General features: G+C 37.8%; 1 protein-coding gene across 1 annotated transcript in view; it reads right to left on the bottom strand.

Moving 5' to 3' along the window:
* Window positions 1–18792, bottom strand: part of SRFBP1 (serum response factor binding protein 1) — a gene marked incomplete at its 5' end in the record, with an annotated part of 55147 nt that overhangs the window by 23482 nt on the left and 12873 nt on the right. The window contains one exon of the mRNA XM_037373817.1: window positions 2919–2990. Within this exon, the coding sequence (XP_037229714.1) occupies window positions 2919–2990 (72 nt within the window). The remainder of the gene's footprint in view (window positions 1–2918; window positions 2991–18792) is intronic.

The following is an 18792-nucleotide window of genomic DNA, read 5'->3' as shown; positions in this document are numbered from 1 at the left end:
GATGAGATTCCAATTGGTAACTTCAGGGTGCCGGAGCACACCACTAACAAACCAAGCCTCCCATAAGAGTTCAGGTACATATACTATACGGAACACTTCAAAATGCAATCACAGCTGGAAATTCCAGTTTGAAAAAACATTAGACAACAGATTTGCCATGTTTTTTAATTTTTTTAATGGCTGGCAAATACATTTGTTGCAGATAGTATAAAACTGCGTACAGAAAGTGCACAAAAACCCCAGTCAAACCCTAGAAAATAAAGGTTCCATTTTTCAACAGCTGTAACTAAGCACCAACAACATAAAGTCTAGTTAATTGTCGCACGGCAACTTCATTACAACTTTTACTATATAATTTATCATCTGTTGATAGCAATGGTGCCAGCTGCAGAAATATTAAAATGGATTAAAATTATTTCAGCAGAAATGCACCTACTGCTTCTTGTCTTACAGTAATGTGGTAAGTCCTGTAACATTTTTATAAATCAGAAAGGAAGAAGTCTTGTGTCATGTGGCTGGTGACTCTTGCCAACTCACTCTGCAACTATGATAAATCTCATTTGCTTATTAGCAACCACCAGTACAGAATACTGACAGCTAAATCATAAGAACTCAAGTTACAGTGCCATTTGCTATTGACTAAAACATATGCAAACTCTTTAAAAGAGGAAAGTATGCTTATCTTATTCTGAAAAAAATATTGGGGGAACATAGTAATGGAACATAAAATCTCAGTGGGCAAAAGGAATTAAACAAATATCTTGACTACATGTCCACTATGAAAAACTAATATTCAGCATTCCACAGTGAATTAAAAGCAGATTGCATTTTATCAATGAAAACAAACGTATTCTGAAAATGAAAACAGCCACAGGATGTTTTTCTTCAAATATTTCGAAACTCAAGTTAATGAAAAGGTAAACAGTATAGTCTGCATTTCATGTGACCTACTGAATATTGCTAGGAATAGAAAATCAATGATTTTTTTTATTGTGTTTAATAAGTAACTGGGGGAAAAGAAGAGATAATATATTGGAAAATTAACTTTTGTTAAAGAACAGAAGGGACACCTTCTTCATTGGGGATATGCTATGGCCAACCAAGCAACTAACAGATTTATGATGGCTTAGCCACCACTTGTCAACAGTACTGTAATAATGAATTGTTCATGTTCTTCCACTGCAGTGAGGTTAAAAACTCTCTATGGGTTTAAAAAAGCATCAGCACCTATCCACAAACTTGGTATGAAAGATGAGATACACTCACTACAAGGTGTGAGATCAACAGACTTTTGTACCACTGAACAACAAGACCAGCAAAATGTAACAGACATAACAGTTCTAAACCCCAAAACAATTCCATGAAGATACCTGTATAACCTGCTTTCAAGGATTACAGCTAATTGAAGCCTATTTTAAGTAAATATGGAAAGCATACAATCAGCCATGACTATGAATACATCAAAAATAATGGGACAAAATAAACTAGTAAGATTAATAATATTCCTTCTGTATTCTCAGCAATAAAGTTGTCCTCATAGAAAATAAAATTCCAATTGCAAACATGTAAACTCCTTTAAAACAACAGCATCAGTTACTTAATTTTGGGGCTTCTATACTTTGTGTAGCCAGCATAATCCTGACCCGTTTGAATTCTTGGCAGAAGAATCTCCTACAGGAAGTGGCAAAATGTCTTACTGTTTGAATTTAGCAACCCTTTTCAAGCACAAAATCCCTCTCCATGTGCCCTCATACATCCAGAATCTTCACTTCTGCACCATTTCTAATATTACAGCAACGAGTTTTTTACTAGCTTACCTTCAGACTGGAAAACCTCCGTCAAATAGATTTAAAAGAAGAATGCTGCTTTTAGGCTCCATATCAGTTTATCTGTTACCTTTTTTACTCTTCTTTATCATTAAGAGAAGGAAAAGCAGTAAGATACTTCCATCCAAACACTGCTCATGAAATACAAAATTCCTATAAAACTTTCCTCTTCACTTGATTTTGCTCACATGAAGCATGGAAATCCTACTGCACACTACGCTAATAACTTAACCGTATCACACATGACTGTGCTTTGCAACAGCATAGCTATATTACAAATCAATGATGCCATTATAGGACGAAGTGACTCTATTCTACATGAAAACTTAGCCTCTAGACTATAAATATTTCAGATTTCAGACTCCCTCAGTGGACCCACCCATAAGAATTCAGGAAGATGGGAAGGAATTGATTCAGAATTGCTTTCTGACATCAGTTCTGCAGCACATCCCTTAAACCAGTACTTGTTTCTGCTCTTCTTCACTTTTCTTCTAGAGCATCCGCAACCTCAACTGCTTATTTCAACAAGCGTCTTCCCACTTGTACATCTTTATCTCTTACAAACATCAGTAGTTAGATAGGTAATATTTAATAATGTACCACTGGTGGGCTTCAGGAGAAACACTGCACTGAAATTTGTGAGCCACAGCGTTATTAAAATTCTACCTGTTTGTCACATTTTGTTCACATGTGGAAACTGCATCTAGAAGTGTTTAGTCTTTTTCTAACTGTTATTGAAAGCTTAGATATTTTTACACTGACTGAACCGTATATATACTACATAAAATGAATCTATTTATGAAGACTCAAAAACCACTACTATGTTTCCTGGTATTCTGTTCTAGTTACTAGGGATTAGCCCACCAGTCTAGATGACAAGCCACTTGTACTAAACAGCTATACAATTTTTTCTGTAGGTATGTCTTAGTGGGTAAATTTCCTTAGAAAAGGAAATAAGGTCTATAATGAAGATGCACTCTAACATACAGAACACACTGCAGATGCATGTACTCCCACCCACATATGCACCTTTTCCTAAGAAGCACTCTCACACTCACAGAAGCAGTGGAAATAAAAAACATCAAACCTCACCTTTCTGCAGACAGTTTCGAAATTAACTTCTGTTCTAAGAGCCATTCTGGTAACTTCATCTGGCTTTATCTCCTGTGGATGAAAGACATATTTATTCTTCTTATGAACAGACTTCACAAAATCTTTCTAAGGTTCACCTTCCTCATAAACATTCTAACTTCATGGAATCCCCCTCTGATCTCTTACAGGAAGGAAATCAGTTTGTTACACAGAGATTTCTTTTGTGTGTATGTAAAATACTACATTTACTGACTTCCAAAACGTTACAACTAATCTGACTGTTACCTACTACTACTGAGGACAACAGAAATTTTCAACAGCAAAGTATGCAGAAGGCTGATTTTATTTACACAAATGTCTAAATTGTACAGTTGTGCTACAAATAAACTTTGGAAGGTTTTAAATGCCTCACTGATCTTAGATTCTCAAGTTATACCAGAACTTATCAACATACATGAATGCGTAAGTTTAAAACAAAGAAAATTAAGCTGAGGAGAAAAAAAAAATAAAATATTTCTCTTTTCTGAAGAGACTGACTACACATGCAGTTTTCATTCCTGGACTTAAGCATTTCCATTGGCAGCTGAAATAGAGGAATGAAAATCCTGGACAAGTGGATTTTGTTAAAAGTTGAATATTTTATGAAACATGCCCCCATAGCAGACTTCTCATTATTTAAAAATACATTCTTTATATACGTTGTATTACAAAATGCCCTATTAACCTTATCAATTGAATGCATTGAATATTGGATTTTTCCTCCAAGGGCACTGTGTCAAATCATGTTACATACCAGTTGTTTGTCAGACAGCCATTTTAAAAGCAGTTTAACTACTGTTATGTAGAACCCAAATAACTCCACACATTTATTGTTCTGAAAAATGAGAAACTTTGTACAAAGAAACCTAGTTATTCTGATAGCTTTCAACTAGATGTATCCTGTATCAAAATGCTGGTGGTTTCAACACTTGAAGAAAATTATCTGTTTGCTGAATTTCTAAAATTCCAGGAAACTAGATGACTTAAATATAAAATACACTAATTTTGCAACACTTGTGGTTAATAATGAAGAAGAAAACCTAAACTGGAAGCGCCCATGCAAGGTACTACAGTTGAGAAAACAAGACATGTCCAGGTGCTTGGGCTGCACCTGTAGTTAACGTTACACTCAGATCTGGACAAGCAAGGCACAAACTGAAAACCCTTAAAAGCAACTACTGTAACTATTGGCTCAGAATAATTAATGTATTAGCAAAGATTCAAATGCAAATCAAATTACGGGAGACATGATAATTTACAAATGGCTAGGAAAAAAATGTGTACTATATAATAGCAAAGACTGTAATGTCCAACAACTAAGTTGTATCTGTTCCTTTCTCTGTTTTTCCCTACTTAATTATCCTTGATGAGTATTCCCACACTTTAATACCCTGCTCAATTATTAAGTTTCCGTATCCTACCCTGTTTCTGTCCTAAGTCTGGAGCAGTCTGCACACTTCCTTAGACGTAATTTCAGAAAGAACCAAGTAGATTACTTTTGTAAACACAGTCACACTTTATGTTTCAAAACCCTACGCTGTCCTTCCTTCTATATGTTACCTAGACCTTTAAGGTGTTGTGTAAATAGCATGTGTCTTACAACTATAACAAAACATATAATAATGGGGACAAAGTAACAAAAAAAATTAATAATAAAAAAATAAATCTCTTTTTGTGAATGTCAGAAGAGCTTCCTGACAATGAGATCTAGAAGTCTGCAAAATCATCTCCCAGAGGTACATTGGTGGAAGACCAATCACTTGGAGGACAGAATCCAGACTGGAAAAACACTGGTGGATATAGGAAACAATCTTCTACTGGCAGATAGACAGTTGGATGACCTAACAGAATCTAGAGATGGAAAAGACCTATGATTCAGTTTTCCATGACTTTTCAAAGCATTTCACAGATGGTGAAAGTAGGACACAGTGGTTAAGTGACATGCTTACTGTCACATAGTTGGTTGGGGGCTATGAATGAAGCTCTGGAACGCAATACTATTCATTAAATCAAGCTGTTGCTTTATTAAAAAAAAAAAGATAATTTATCTGATCTTCATCCCAAATAAATCTGCCTATATCCTGTCTCTTTAGGGTTCAAACGCAGCAACCTGGTTCAGAGGGGAGGCAGGTAAACTTCAGCAATCCCTGCACTAGGATGTCAAAGGTTTAAATTTTGTATGACAATATTGCAGAACTCCCTTAATACTGCAGAATCAAGCATAATAACAAAGAAAGAATTACAGTTTGGAATGTGAAATAATGAATGGAGCTTCACTGATATGCTTAGAATACAGAATGAGGCCAAGAACCTCCTGTTAAGGCTTAAAGCCGCAAATATATAAAGTGCTTCCTTCATGTCTCTTAAATTTAAGGCAAACCAAGCATTTTTGACTTAATAGTTTTCAGCAGCACCCTGGTTTTGTAAAAGCAGTCATGTAAGTCAAGTTATTGGAATAAAGACCTTTCTTCTGCATCTATTAATGGTCAGCAGCAGACAAGAAAATAGGAAAAGGTTATGGTGGTATCTTCCCCAGCATAATTTTGTCAACTTTGCCCGTAGCTCAAGAACTCCCAACTCACAAAGAGAACTTTTGCATTGAATATCTATTACGAAATCTTCTTTCACTGATTATGCTACAGGATGTTATAAGCGGCTGTCACCTCCAGCATCTCTGGGACCAGTCCAGGGATTCCTCTGGCCCTGCTGCTGGAGCCTAGCCTGGTGCATACAGAGATCTGGAGGTCTCCATCACAGGTCCACAGATGTAGCAGGTTCAACCAATAGTGAAGCTCAGCTATGAGTGAGCTGCCATAAACAAGGCACCACCTTTGACAGCAGCCACGTGTAATACTCCCACAACTCACGTGAACTTAAGTACAGCCAGCCAACCTCCTTTTCATCTTGTCAGGATACTGTGTGTGCTCCCTCCTACCCCCCTCTAGATTCACGAGCACATGCATACATGCATATTCATGAATCCCTCAAATATCAGCACAGCATATCGCCCTGTCCATCTAATCCTCTGCCTACGTCCAGAGCCCTTTTATCCATCTCACGGGCCTCCTACTTGCTGGCTGGCAGCAAATCACTAGCAGGCAGATGCACGCACTCACACTCTCGTCTTACAGGTACGCCATGCTCTCAGGTTTATCCCAAACACCAGCATAGGCCCTCTGTCCACCTGATACCCCTGCCGGGACACAATGCCTCCCACTCACTGCTAGTACAACTTGAAGTTTGTTAATGAGTTAGACATACCAAACAGACACATGTGAGGTCAAACCATGTGAAAATACAGACACTGCCTGCCTCCATCAGCAGCAGACACCAGGCATGCGGGCTGCGACCTGTGGTCCGGTCCCAGTCCAGATGCTGGGCTGAGAGCCTGTCCTGCAGTCTCACCCACAGCTGTACCCAGAGCACACACAGTCCCTGTCCTCCCAGCTAGGACATGTGTTGCTCCTGCCCCCGTGGCTGGAGCCAAGACCCTCACCTGTTTCTGCGTCTGACACCACAGGCTTGGGGCACCTACACCCTTGTCTGACTCCAGTTTCTGGTCCTGCACCCACTCATGCCAGTCCCTCCCATAGCTGGCACCTAGTCCCCACAGAACTCGCACACACAGGGTGAAGAGTGAGATTCCACAGAGTTAAGCGAGGATTTATACAAAAAATACAGACTGTGGCGATCAGACACAGGGCTTGGTCAGGTAAGTGTACTGACTGGCACTGGTTGGGACTGCCCCCTCTGATACCTGTTCCCACTGATGCCCCCTAAACATTGTTTAGTAAATTTCATACAGTCCACAGGTCCCCTGGTATCCCAAAATCCTCAAGGTCATCTTGCTTCCCCTTATCAGTTACAAAGTCCAGGCTGACCTTCCCCAAAGCAATACCAGTAGCTTCTTAATGGCCCATTACTTAGTGACTGGAGATTTTTTGTCTTTGTCACTATCTCCATTATCCCTTGTCCATCAGCTCTGTTCCGCTCTCTGTTTTTGTTTATACCCTTCTCCCTTCACTTACTATACCCTTAGCTTTGAAAAGGTCTGCTACTGGAGGCTCATAATGAAGCTCTCACCATGTTCCACATGCCCTCACACATTACAGCTGCTTTCTGAAATGGTATCATAATATCCTGTGCCAATAAGTTTCCAAGATTAATGAGAAGTTATGTTACAAGTGCTGAGGGAATACAAAAGTTAAGAGGGAACCAGATAATACGATACCTCATGAAGTATCCGGTCCACGATAACCCCAGATTAGACAAATACAGACAAAGTCCTCCAGCCCCCCCAACCAACACAGACACTTCTCTTCCCTCGAAAATCATCTCTGAGAAATATTTTAAACAACCTCCAAATACCTATAAAAAAAACAAGCCTTAAAAGTAAGGTGTTGAAGTAGTGACTGCCTCTTGAGAGATGACAGAAAATCAACTGTTGGAATCAACATGCATGCTTCCCTGCATGCTGACCATGTTTTTCTCTTGTGGGAAAGAGACTGCAAATACAAGAGCTACCGACTTGCAGACACACTGCCAGCGCTGATAGCACCAAGTGCCCTAGATTGCAAATGCTGGCACGCTGATGGATAACGCGTAGTAGAGCAACAAGGGGAACCAATCCTTTTCATTACAGACTGCACTCCTATCTCAACTTCTGTCATGATGCCCTTTCAGAGACGGGGACTTGTGCAAGAGAAGAGGCTGATGTACACAACACAAAGCACAACGCCGTAGCTCGCCCTGTCCTGGTGCCTCAGCTGAGCCAACAACTGCCACAGGAGCAACCCAGATGAGACTGCAAGGAGGTGGCGAAGGCAACTGAGTGGCAGCAGCAGGACCAGCCTGACTCTCAGAGCTGGGACCTGCACTATTTTTCAACAAAGTTCACAATGTGGAGACAGAGGCTCCTCCAGGTGTTTGCCGCTCAAGCAGCTGCTCCGCACGCCGGTGGGCAGCGGGGGGACGCCAGGCAAGGCAGCCCGCCAGCTGGTTGGACCTCATCACAGCTGCCGGCACAGGGCTAGGCCTTGGCCTGAGGTTCAGTTGAATAAACAGGATGTGAGAAACTACTGGACATGACATAAGAAAACTGCTGGATGTAACAGATAATGCGAGAAGCTGACAGAGCGGCTGGATTTTACAGATGATTAAGGCAGAGTTACATGAAAAACAGACAAGCTCCATGGAAAGGTGGAGTACAGGGCAGCTTTCAGGGGAGCCATCTTGCAAGGCTGATGGTACCAAGGTAACCACACTGGTAATAACACATGAAGCCAAGACCGCCTACAAAGTCACTGGAATACCAAATTTGGGGAAAAACTAATTATGGGTGGGCAAAGACTGGCCTGGGCTGGGAAAAGGGAGTGCTGGGGCTCAGGAAGGGAGGGACATGGCAGCGGGGGTAGCTGTGGGGCAGCCATGCAGCTCTGAGGCCGGTCCCATACCAGAGACAGCAAACTTACCCCACTGCTTACAAAAACTTAGAACAGCAAAGTCTGGGGTTTTCATTTTTTAGATGCTGAACTTATTTCAATAAACTATAGCTGCCTTATACAGGAAGGCAAGACTATATCGAACACAAGTATGTCAAGCATAAATGGCATCTGAAAATAGGATTTCATGCCAACACGACTAATGCTTACTCAGACAGCATTTTATCCAAGTGATACTGAGGAAGACACAGTTTCTGACTTAATGGGTATGGAAATGTAATTTATCGAATAGCATCTGGAAGACAGAAAAGACACAAAAAACCCCCTGTCGGATGGCACATCTCAGAAACACAAGATTATTCACAAAAAATGTATTCCCAACTATGCTGTGGAAAGCAGTTTTAGGTGACTCTGAAAAAAAAAAAAAAGTTTGCCAGTAGTGGCCTGTGGAAGCAATTTATGAGTCCTCACACTATTAAAAACTAAGTTATTTCAATTTTGACTAGTATTTTCCTTTTACCTTTATCATGCAATGCATTCATTTTCCTCATTATTTTTTCACATTTTCTCAGTTCTACGTGTTAAGCCTTTCCTTACGAAACCACTCCATGCAGACCACCTTCAGAAGATGATTTTTGTCTTAAAATGGAGTAATTTATGCAAAAAAATAAGTAACAGAATCAGGGTATATACCAGTACATAACAGAACACTTCAAATATTTCTGGTGAAATCTCAACTGCAGTTTGTTACCCATTACTGCACTTGCTGTTTTCTGTCATTTTTCCAGGTTCCTCAGTAAGGAGAAAAGGATAGAGAAAAAAACCCCAAACCTCATTTCAGAACATAACTTGGTTTTTTTCCCCCTATAACTTAATTACTGCATGGCTTCCTGTCATAACCAATTTGTTCCCCTAAGTCTATAAAAGTTCAGTATTTTAGTCATTCAGACCAAAAGTAGTCTTCGACTTTTAGTGTAAATATTACCATTGTGAAAGTACAAAAAAAAGGTATATCTTCAAAGCAGTGAAATAAAGCAGCCATGGTTTACCTGGAAGTTCATATGCTTTTCAAAAAGAAACTAAATCCATGATAACACTGCAAGTTTGTTTCAGCTACAAAGGCCTGTTTTCAAGAAATGCAGTGCTCTAATTGGTCACACCAAACTGATTATGAAGAAAAAAATGACACTTTTTTCCCTTGACAGTTTACAAATCCAAATCCTTTGTCAGTAACTGTGACCCAAATATATCTAAACACACACACACAAGAATTTCTACAGATATAAGTCTCATTAGTGGACCACCAGTAACAAACTAAATGGCACTTTGCCTATGTAAAAAATAAATCCACCCCGCAGGCCATATTCTCCCAAGCCCGTATTTGAGCAGATGTGAAACCAGGATGAATAGTATTGCCAGGAGGGGCATTTGGATAAAATCAATAAACAGAACAGTAGGACAGAAAATTTAAGCTAGTAAGTAAAAATCTGATATTGTCTAGTTAAGCATGTCTTAAGCTTATTAATAAAGTCTATTGAACAGATCAGCACTACACTGAGATATCTGCTTTATTATAAAATCACTATGTAATTTAACCAACAGACAGAATTAAGCACATTTGAATAGCTGGCTGCCTTCCTACCAGTACTTACGCACTATTACCAAGTCACCTCTCAAGCCCTCTTTTGAGTAAAGTCCTGACCTTCCTGCACCACAGAATAAACATTCGTCCGTATGCAACCTCTGTAAGTCTTTTCTGCATTTGCTCTCATTTTTTAATTATAACTTTTTAAAATAGGAATAAAATGGTATACAGTATTTATCTTGGTAATACAAAGAAGAGAACTCTCATTCTACACAAAAAACTTCTAGTCTTCCTTACTCCTGGAAATTTAATCTTCCATTTGGCTTTACTTTTTTCCTCAATGGAATCCAGGCAATCCAGGTCACTCTCATCTTTATCCATCACCTTTAAATTACGTAAAATCCTTCCAGAGAAGTCTACTGCTTTGTCTCAAATTTCTCTAACTGTAACCTGACGTTAGGTAAACTCAGAACACTGTATTTATTACTTGTTTGTGACTGCACCTTCTGCAGTAAAGCTTTTGACACCTAAAGACTCAGAGTTTTGTTTTAATGATTTCCTGCTTTGTTGACAGTGACAAGTAAACCCTGTTTATCACCTCTGACCAAATAACATGAGAACACCCGAATGATGCAACTGCACCATTTATTTTACTTAGTGCTAATAAATTGGTTGGATAATCATTAAATTGTTTCATTTCTAATTAACAAAACCACAAGCTCATACATTACTTTAAATGGATATACTAGCACTACTTCGTTACTAAAAATTCTGTTGCTAGCCGCCCCTAGAAATCTCCAGTCTTCACACCCATATATTTCTACTAAAAATACAGCACAATCTGAAAGTATGGCAAGCAAAACCCAGGTATTTTTCAACAGAAATTCAATTCAGCACTTCAATACTGAAACCCCATGCCATTGCCTCCTGCTGCAGCACATGGCAGACAATATACCTAACGCGGCTGTGTATACCACAGTTAGCAAGGGTTTCAAATTACTGCTGAGGAGGACTGAGGTCTTGAACTCACAGGTGAGAATCAGATTCACACAGACTGATTCACAGGGAGTCTCTGATGGTGCTGTTAGGGCCATCCCTGTCACAAGTCACTTGCTCAGAATATTACGGCCCTTCATGAGTCAGGTATCTAGATACCTCCATGCTAGAAGCTTTTCTGACTTATTTTTCTTCCTCAACAGTAATTTGGAAAAAAAGCTGCACCCACCAATCCTCTGTCAGCTCACCCACTGGCCCATGTAGCTGAAATGGGGGTTCGTTCTTGGGGTTCTTGGCTGAATCACACTTGGGGGTCAGGGCAAAGGATGTGCTGGGAAACTTCAGCACCTCAGCTCCCCCAGTTTACAGAATCCCCCCACTACACACATAATGGCCTTGCTATGCCTCCCAAACCACACTCAGTTCATGCTAGATTTAAATAAAATTCAATTTAAAGCATTTATTTGTAATACTCGAAACAGACATAGAAACATTTATAAAATGCTTAGGTAAGGAAAGACAAGGCACTGGCAGCACCTCACTGGAATAAATCCTTACTTTTAAAATTACAGATGGGCACAAAAGCTAAGCCATGCAAACATGTAAAGCTTATAAAAATACACAGTACTCTACTAAGTGTTAACAGAGACCATAAAAGACAATAATTAACGACTGTAGGGTGAATGTGTTTGGGAAGATGGGTTCCCAATCTTTTTCATCTAGTATAATGTAATATACTGTGTAAATACCTGTGTTATAAGGAACAGACAACTACAGGAAAGCAAAACCACAACAAAAAAAGATTCCACAGATCTTTTTTTGTTCCACCAGTCCAACCAACAAAGCTTTTCCCAGCAACCTGACTGGATGACTTGCTTCTGTATCATCACATACTGAAACCAGAGGTTTTATCCAGTAGAAATGAAGACATTTTCTCTCTAATTGCAGACAAATTAAGTCAATTATAATTTAAATACATTCCCCTGTATTGTTAGGGTTGAAGATTATTATTATTATGTCCTACCATAATTACAGTATTTTTCACTTATCAAATATCTAGATTCTCTATTACAAAGAGGAAGGAAAGCATAAAAAGAAATGGTTCTACAGTTGCTAATTTTCCTAAAGTATACACTAAAAAAATCATGGATTTTTTAATGACTTTGCGTGTTTCATCGACTGCCTTATTCTTTCAAAAGCTTTATAGAATTTAAAGTGGTTTTAACTTGTCTATTAATTTAATGTATGATTTCTCAAAATAAAAGATAATCTTCCTTAAAATAATTAATTTTCAGCCTTGTTGGATTAATAACAACTTGGGCAGCAATTCTACTGAACAGATTAAGAAAAAATTGTACAACTTAGTTCTCATTTCAAAAAATCAAAATTAAATAAGTAACTAGAGGAAATTATTAGAACAGAACTTCCCAAAAAAATGAAACCTGTAGAACTATCTCACTTTAGATGAATATATGGCTTTAGATGAAAATATAGATCTCACTTTGGATGAAAATATAGATTTTGATGGGAACTAACTATTGCTAACCTGTTAAAAAAAAGAGCACTCCAAAATTACAGTTAATCATTGGGAACGCAAGAATGTATTTCAAGTGGAACTTGTCTAGCAATTGTACTTTTTGTAAACTACACTGGTGTCAGGTTTTTGCTGGCACTGATTTTAAACATTACTAAATGTCTACAGTATTGCTGTCTCAGTTTAGATCCAAGTGAAATTCAATGTCAACCTGTGAGTTTTCATCTACTAAGTTTTACACTACAAAATTTTATAGTTTTCAGTTTTTTATTGTTCTCTGGGAAGTTAAAGTTATTAAAATAGTCAATCAAAAGTACACAATATTTCTATAAACATAATTTTGCCCAAATGGTTACCACCTTCATCTAGCTAAATATCCTTATTCTGATATGCTGTACAAGCTCTCTCAAAAGCAGAGCATGCAGCTGAGGCAAAGACTACTAATTCATACAGTTTGGTAACAAAACAAAATGCAAAAACAACTCCCCAAAAGAAAACTTAACATGGCTAGTTTGTTTAAGCTGTTGTAAAATACCCAAACTTTATTTGGCAAGTATAGGCTGCTCTTTTCTGCCACGTTTATAAACTAATTTAATATTTCAAGAGGTATGCAAGTCAAATGCCAGCAATTACATCAGTCCACTGAGACGAACACTGTGAACTTGGCATTTTACTTAGTCAATCAGATTAAATGAATTGTTTAATTTTGGAGGTTCCCATCTGATTCAGTAGCCACTTTCAAGGAGCAAGCAACCATTTTCACCACAGGATACAAAAAAGAAGTGTTAGCAAGTCTGTAATCTTGTGACAATTTCAGAAGTAGAAGGTATTATGAAGGTAAACTACATTTACAAACATTCAAAAGAAAAGTTACAAAAAAGGAAAAAACGAGCTCACTGGATTATTCAGTACAGCGAGCATGATGATGCCAAAATTATCTTTATTTGAATATTATTTTTTTCTTCAAACATCTTTTAGTTCTGAATGTCAATATTCATTTGCACTGGTACAATCTGTAATTTCACTCTGTACTGGCAATTTGTTCCACGCTGCTTTTCTAATATTAAAATAACAACCACATGCAATTTCAGGGTTAACATATTTCCAAGCAGTCCTGTGTTGGCTGGAACTATCTTCGGTTTTGAATTACTATCCCCGGTATTCACAACTGTTGCCAGTATTGCTGGTTGCCAGATGAACTGTTTTTGTAAAAATTAAAGAAAAACAGTGTTACCTGCCAGAAGGGGACGCTATGCACAACCAGCAGAAAGCTGTCTCTTACTCGGTTTAGTCTCCTTTCTCCCAGCAGGAGCTTAAGCCAGCAAGACTGCCACCAAAGCAGCCAGGAAAAGTTATGTGCTATATTCTCACAACGTTCCCAATGAAGACAGCAACTGACAAATGACTGCAATCCAGCTAATGATCCCCACTCGCTAGATTCTGGTTTGAAATAGATATGGAAACAGAATTGACTAAGAAAAACAGAAGAACCTGAAAAGATGCAGAAAGATGTAGAAGAGTACGAATACACACAGTCATATAATATACGGGGCCCCTTTGCCTGTTTCCAGAGGGCATAGAGGAAAAGAGTTCAAAGTTTAGACACAATGGGGAAAGAAATAATTTCCTTTTTCCATTCCCCTTCCCAGTACATCTCCAGGATCTAGTCTTTTCTTAAAAGCACCATGCGGAAGAAGAAAAATTACTTTTTGCCCTTTCCTAGAGATCTTGAAACTTGAGCAAGACAAACCTGCTACTTCATTTGCCCAACGTGAGGGGTAAAGGTGGAAAGAAGAGATCTGGCAACAAAACATGAAAAACACCATTTTTTTTCAGTACCTACAGATTTTCAAAGTGGCTGCTAAAAGCTCCTGGGCAAAATATTGGTATATGGAGTGCAAAAGAACTATCCAGGACAAATACATGAATTGTGTAAACCTCCAACATCAATAGTTTGCCTTTGCTCTTCTTTATGTTTTTACTAGATTATTTTTTTTTAATAGACTAAGATGACTTACGCAGTATATGGTAAAACAATTCATTTAAATAGGAACAGACTGTCTTCTGCCTCAAGATGCCAAACATCAATACAGCATTTTCACAAAACTACCTATGGGTTCAATACTAATCTCCTCACCGAAAAGTCAGTTTCAGTCCAGTGAAAATGAACCATTTGACATGTAATTCTCACCACCGCCACATGAATCACTTTGCATTTATCACCACTGAATTTGTTTAGTCATTTTATTGCCCAGTTAGTTTTGTAATATTGCTCTGCAGTGTCTTAGTATCTTCACTATCCTGAAATTTTGGATTATCAAGCTCTGTCATCCATTCTGTTTTTCTGAGTAATTTCCAGCACTGATCTCCACAGAACTTTACTGTTAGCTTTCCAACACTATGAAAGCTAACCATTTATTCCTCTCTTCCACTTATTATATTTAACTCTGTGACTAAAAGAAGAAAACTCATATCCACAAACAGCTTTAAAAAACAAAACATCATGAAAAAACACCAGAGTTTGGTGAAAGCTGGACAATGGCTTTTTAGAAATTTGGCACACTACACAGATTCAATCAGCAACATTGTCTGTATGTATTTATTCCTTCAAAGAACTCCCACTGATTTGCAAGGCATGACTTTCATCTCCTAAAAGTACAATTATTCTGCCTCATCCTATTCATCCATGTGTTCACAAAATCCATTCTTTAATAAAAGTGCCAATGAGTCTGTCCAGCACTGAAGTCATATTTACATTGGTATTACATTCCCAGAAAAGATTTTTTTTGTAAGCAGGAGGCAACCATGGGGCAAATAAGACTTTACACACAAAACCATCAATTGGAATAAGGAATCATAGCAGCTGCAGTCACCATTCTGAATTAATTAGTTTCCAAGTGACTATAAAGATATTCACAGTAGGTCTCCTGTTTCTTTTTTTCTCCCTTCCAACTAGAATTAAGAATGAAACCTTTCTTAAAATATTCAAGAATAATTTCTTTTGTGAAGAACAAAAGACCAAATTTCTGTGGGAAACTTCTTCAGATTAAAATGTCCCAAAGACAAACGTTGTTCAAGGATATTGAGACATTTTAACACTGATCCACCATACTAAGCAGATTCACTGTTTTCTAGAGATACTTTTCCTAGCTTCTCCAGAATAAATTAAGTACAAAGATCAGCTAGTATACAGGAAGAAATTAATTAGAACTGCCTCAGAGATCTCACAAGGACCATCTTCTCTGGCAAGTATTAGTACAATTTGGCGTGGGATGGTCAAAATGTAAAGAAAAGGTATGCAGTGCTTAGAGAAACGTTCTTTTATATCTCAGGTTTACATGAATTATGGAGAAGTTTTACAAAGAGGCCCAAGTTGGTGCACTGAAGTGAAATACATGTTGGGATGATATAAGAAATCAACAACAAAAAAACCCAAAACTGTTTGGAATATACATAAATATTTTCAAAATGAGCACAGAAACATGCTGACACTTCTGTTGTTATTTTGAATAGTAATAACAATAAGTGTTTCGGTTTGCTGTCACTGGTCAATTTTCAAATAAATTAAGGCATATGGGTTGCATTAATTTGTTTTTTGACTACTGCAAAGGTTGCCTCTTTATTAAAATAAACAATAAAAATACTTATGCAGAATTCTGAAAGGAGATGGAGTCTCATCTGCAAGCCATATTTTTTAAAAAGTGAAAATAACTTATTTTGCATCCTTACAAAAAAACAAGATAGTATAACCCTTATGCAAGACTCAAGAGGAAAAAGCTTCATCTGCAAGCCATATTTTTAAGAGTTGACAACCTTCACTCAGAACCTACTTTTAATATTTTCCTTAGGTTGACTCAAATCCAACAAAAAGTTGCCTTTGTGATCTGTTTTTCACTTTGTAGCAAAGAATCTAGTGCATGACAAAAAAAGCATATAACTGCTTGTATTTAAATATCTTGTCAATGATGAAGTCTTGAAAATGAAGCTGGTGATATTTTTATTGACTTTTATATTTAAGAAATGCATCCCATCCTTTTTTATGCAATCCAAAAGAGTATTTGGTGGTAAAAAAAATAAAAGCCTTACTTTTGTTATCATAATGAAATAGAACAGTATAAATGGCTGTCAGTTGTTTTCTCATTTCAAATTAAAATTGTACAGTGCAACATTCGCCCCGCACACTATTTTTCTCTCAGTTTTCCTTAAGATTCGAAGTATTCTTTTATGCTAGAAAAAAATATCTATCATATTCTACAGCTTTCTCACACTAGGATTGTTAAGGTTGCCCTGTTTTCACCTAGCAAGAGCAGCAAACAGGAGACTGACTTGAGAAAACAGTTATATTAAGTATGGGGGTTCTCACTGTAGCATAAACATGAATAGAAGTGAGGTATCAGTGAATATAAAATATAATGCTATGAAAATTAATAACAGAACAGAACTCAGTCAGAGCATACCAACCTGCCTTCTCACCATTTTAAGATGAGTGTCAGAAAAAGATGGTAGGTAGGAATATTCAAGGAAAGTGGGTATAGAGGGGAGACATGGTTATGTAGCCTCTTGACAAGGCACTCCCCCCTCATCCTTATTAGTCAAGAATATCAAAAGCCAAGCCTTATAAACTCTGAGAAAGGCATCCCAACAGTCATTCAGTTCATCACTTCTGTATAGTTTTACTCCATCTCAGCTATGAAGAACAAAACATTTGTGTTTTCATAAAAAAAGGTGTCATCATTCACTTCTATGGATAAGTCCACACACATATTGATTGATAGGAATAAACCAAATTTTCATGAAATAAATTCCAAAGCAACATATTTGCTGTTTTGACTAGAGAACAACTACATACACACAGCATCGGCTCCAGGAATAGTTTATATTTGTTCAGACTCTTGTACTTCCCTCTGGAAGCGTTACATCATCTTTGCTCGTTATTTCAATGTTAATATAGTGTTTTTATTCAGAAATAGAATGAGGTTAGGTTTTTTAAGTAAGAATTTGTTCAGTATCGGAAGATCGTAATTCTTCTGAACAAAATGCTCATTAATTACTGAGGAATTATCTCCTACAAGGATATTACAGAAGAGTAATTCCATGGAACTACATGACTAGAAATAAGCAAAAGGTATCAGTGAGCACATCTGACCACCTATCATGATGGTTTTGATAGACAAGCTGGAGAGACAGCATACTGTAAAAGTGAAAGAGGCAAAACCCTGACCTTGAAGTTACAGCAACCAACCCTTTTCCCCTTCTAATCCAATGCCCAAGATTTGTTAATATTCATATGGAAAGGACAATAAAACACTATACTGCAACTAATTAAATACAGAAATACATAACACTATCTTCCCTGCCTCCAGTCATGAGACATTGATTGTCATATAAATTTCTCTGCCATTTTTGTACGGGAAGTGTACAGGTTTTGTCTGTTTATTTGTAGTACCAGTTTAACAATACAAACTAGCACAGCACAGAATATCCCTAAGTTTATAAAATGAAACACCATTAAATTCCAATGTCTAGACAAGTAGAGGTATGGTATTGCTCCACACAGTATATTCACAAGCACTTGATCTAGCTGCCTATATTCAGTACTGTTTATGATGCTCTTCCACACACTCTTTGGAAGGTAAAACTACAGTATAGCATAGTTCATACACAGTTATTCATGTGTATCAAAACCTAGGCATGCAACTCTGTTGATTTATTCCCAAAGCTATTTCTCAAAGAGTAGAAAAATAACGCACCAAATAAGATGGTTTTTACTCCTAACTAAAGCTAAAATTTTATTGTACATCTACAGTTTTTCAAGTTCCTAACTTGAAAATTCCTCCTACTTACAATTGTGTAAACATTGACTTATGTAAGCTGGAAGAGACTTCCAGATCTAGTGCAACCTGCCCAAAGAAGCTCTAGACAGAGAAGGTTGTTCAGGGCCCTTGAATTTTGACTCTCCAAAGGCTGAAATCCTATACCCTCTCTTTGCTATCTGTGTTAGCATTTTATAACCCCATTGGTGAATTCCATCCTTCCTCCTGACACAGCAAGTCAGAATTCTCCAGGATGTAACTTATGCCCACCATCTTTCCTCTGGACATCTCTGAAGAAAGAATGGCTCCATCTTCCCAGGCCACCCTAGGTAGCTACAGCCAGTAATATAGTTTGCCTTTAGCCTTTTCTCATCAAGCATGAATAAACACAGCTCTCCTACCTTATATATTATGTGATCCAGCCCCTGACCAGCTTGGTGGCCCTCTGCTGGACTTTTTCCAGTAT

Source organism: Falco rusticolus, chromosome Z (assembly GCF_015220075.1).
Source record: "Falco rusticolus isolate bFalRus1 chromosome Z, bFalRus1.pri, whole genome shotgun sequence".
Lineage (NCBI taxonomy): Eukaryota > Metazoa > Chordata > Aves > Falconiformes > Falconidae > Falco > Falco rusticolus.
Note: the sequence above shows the minus strand (reverse complement) of the source record. Positions and strands in the feature narration are given on the sequence as shown.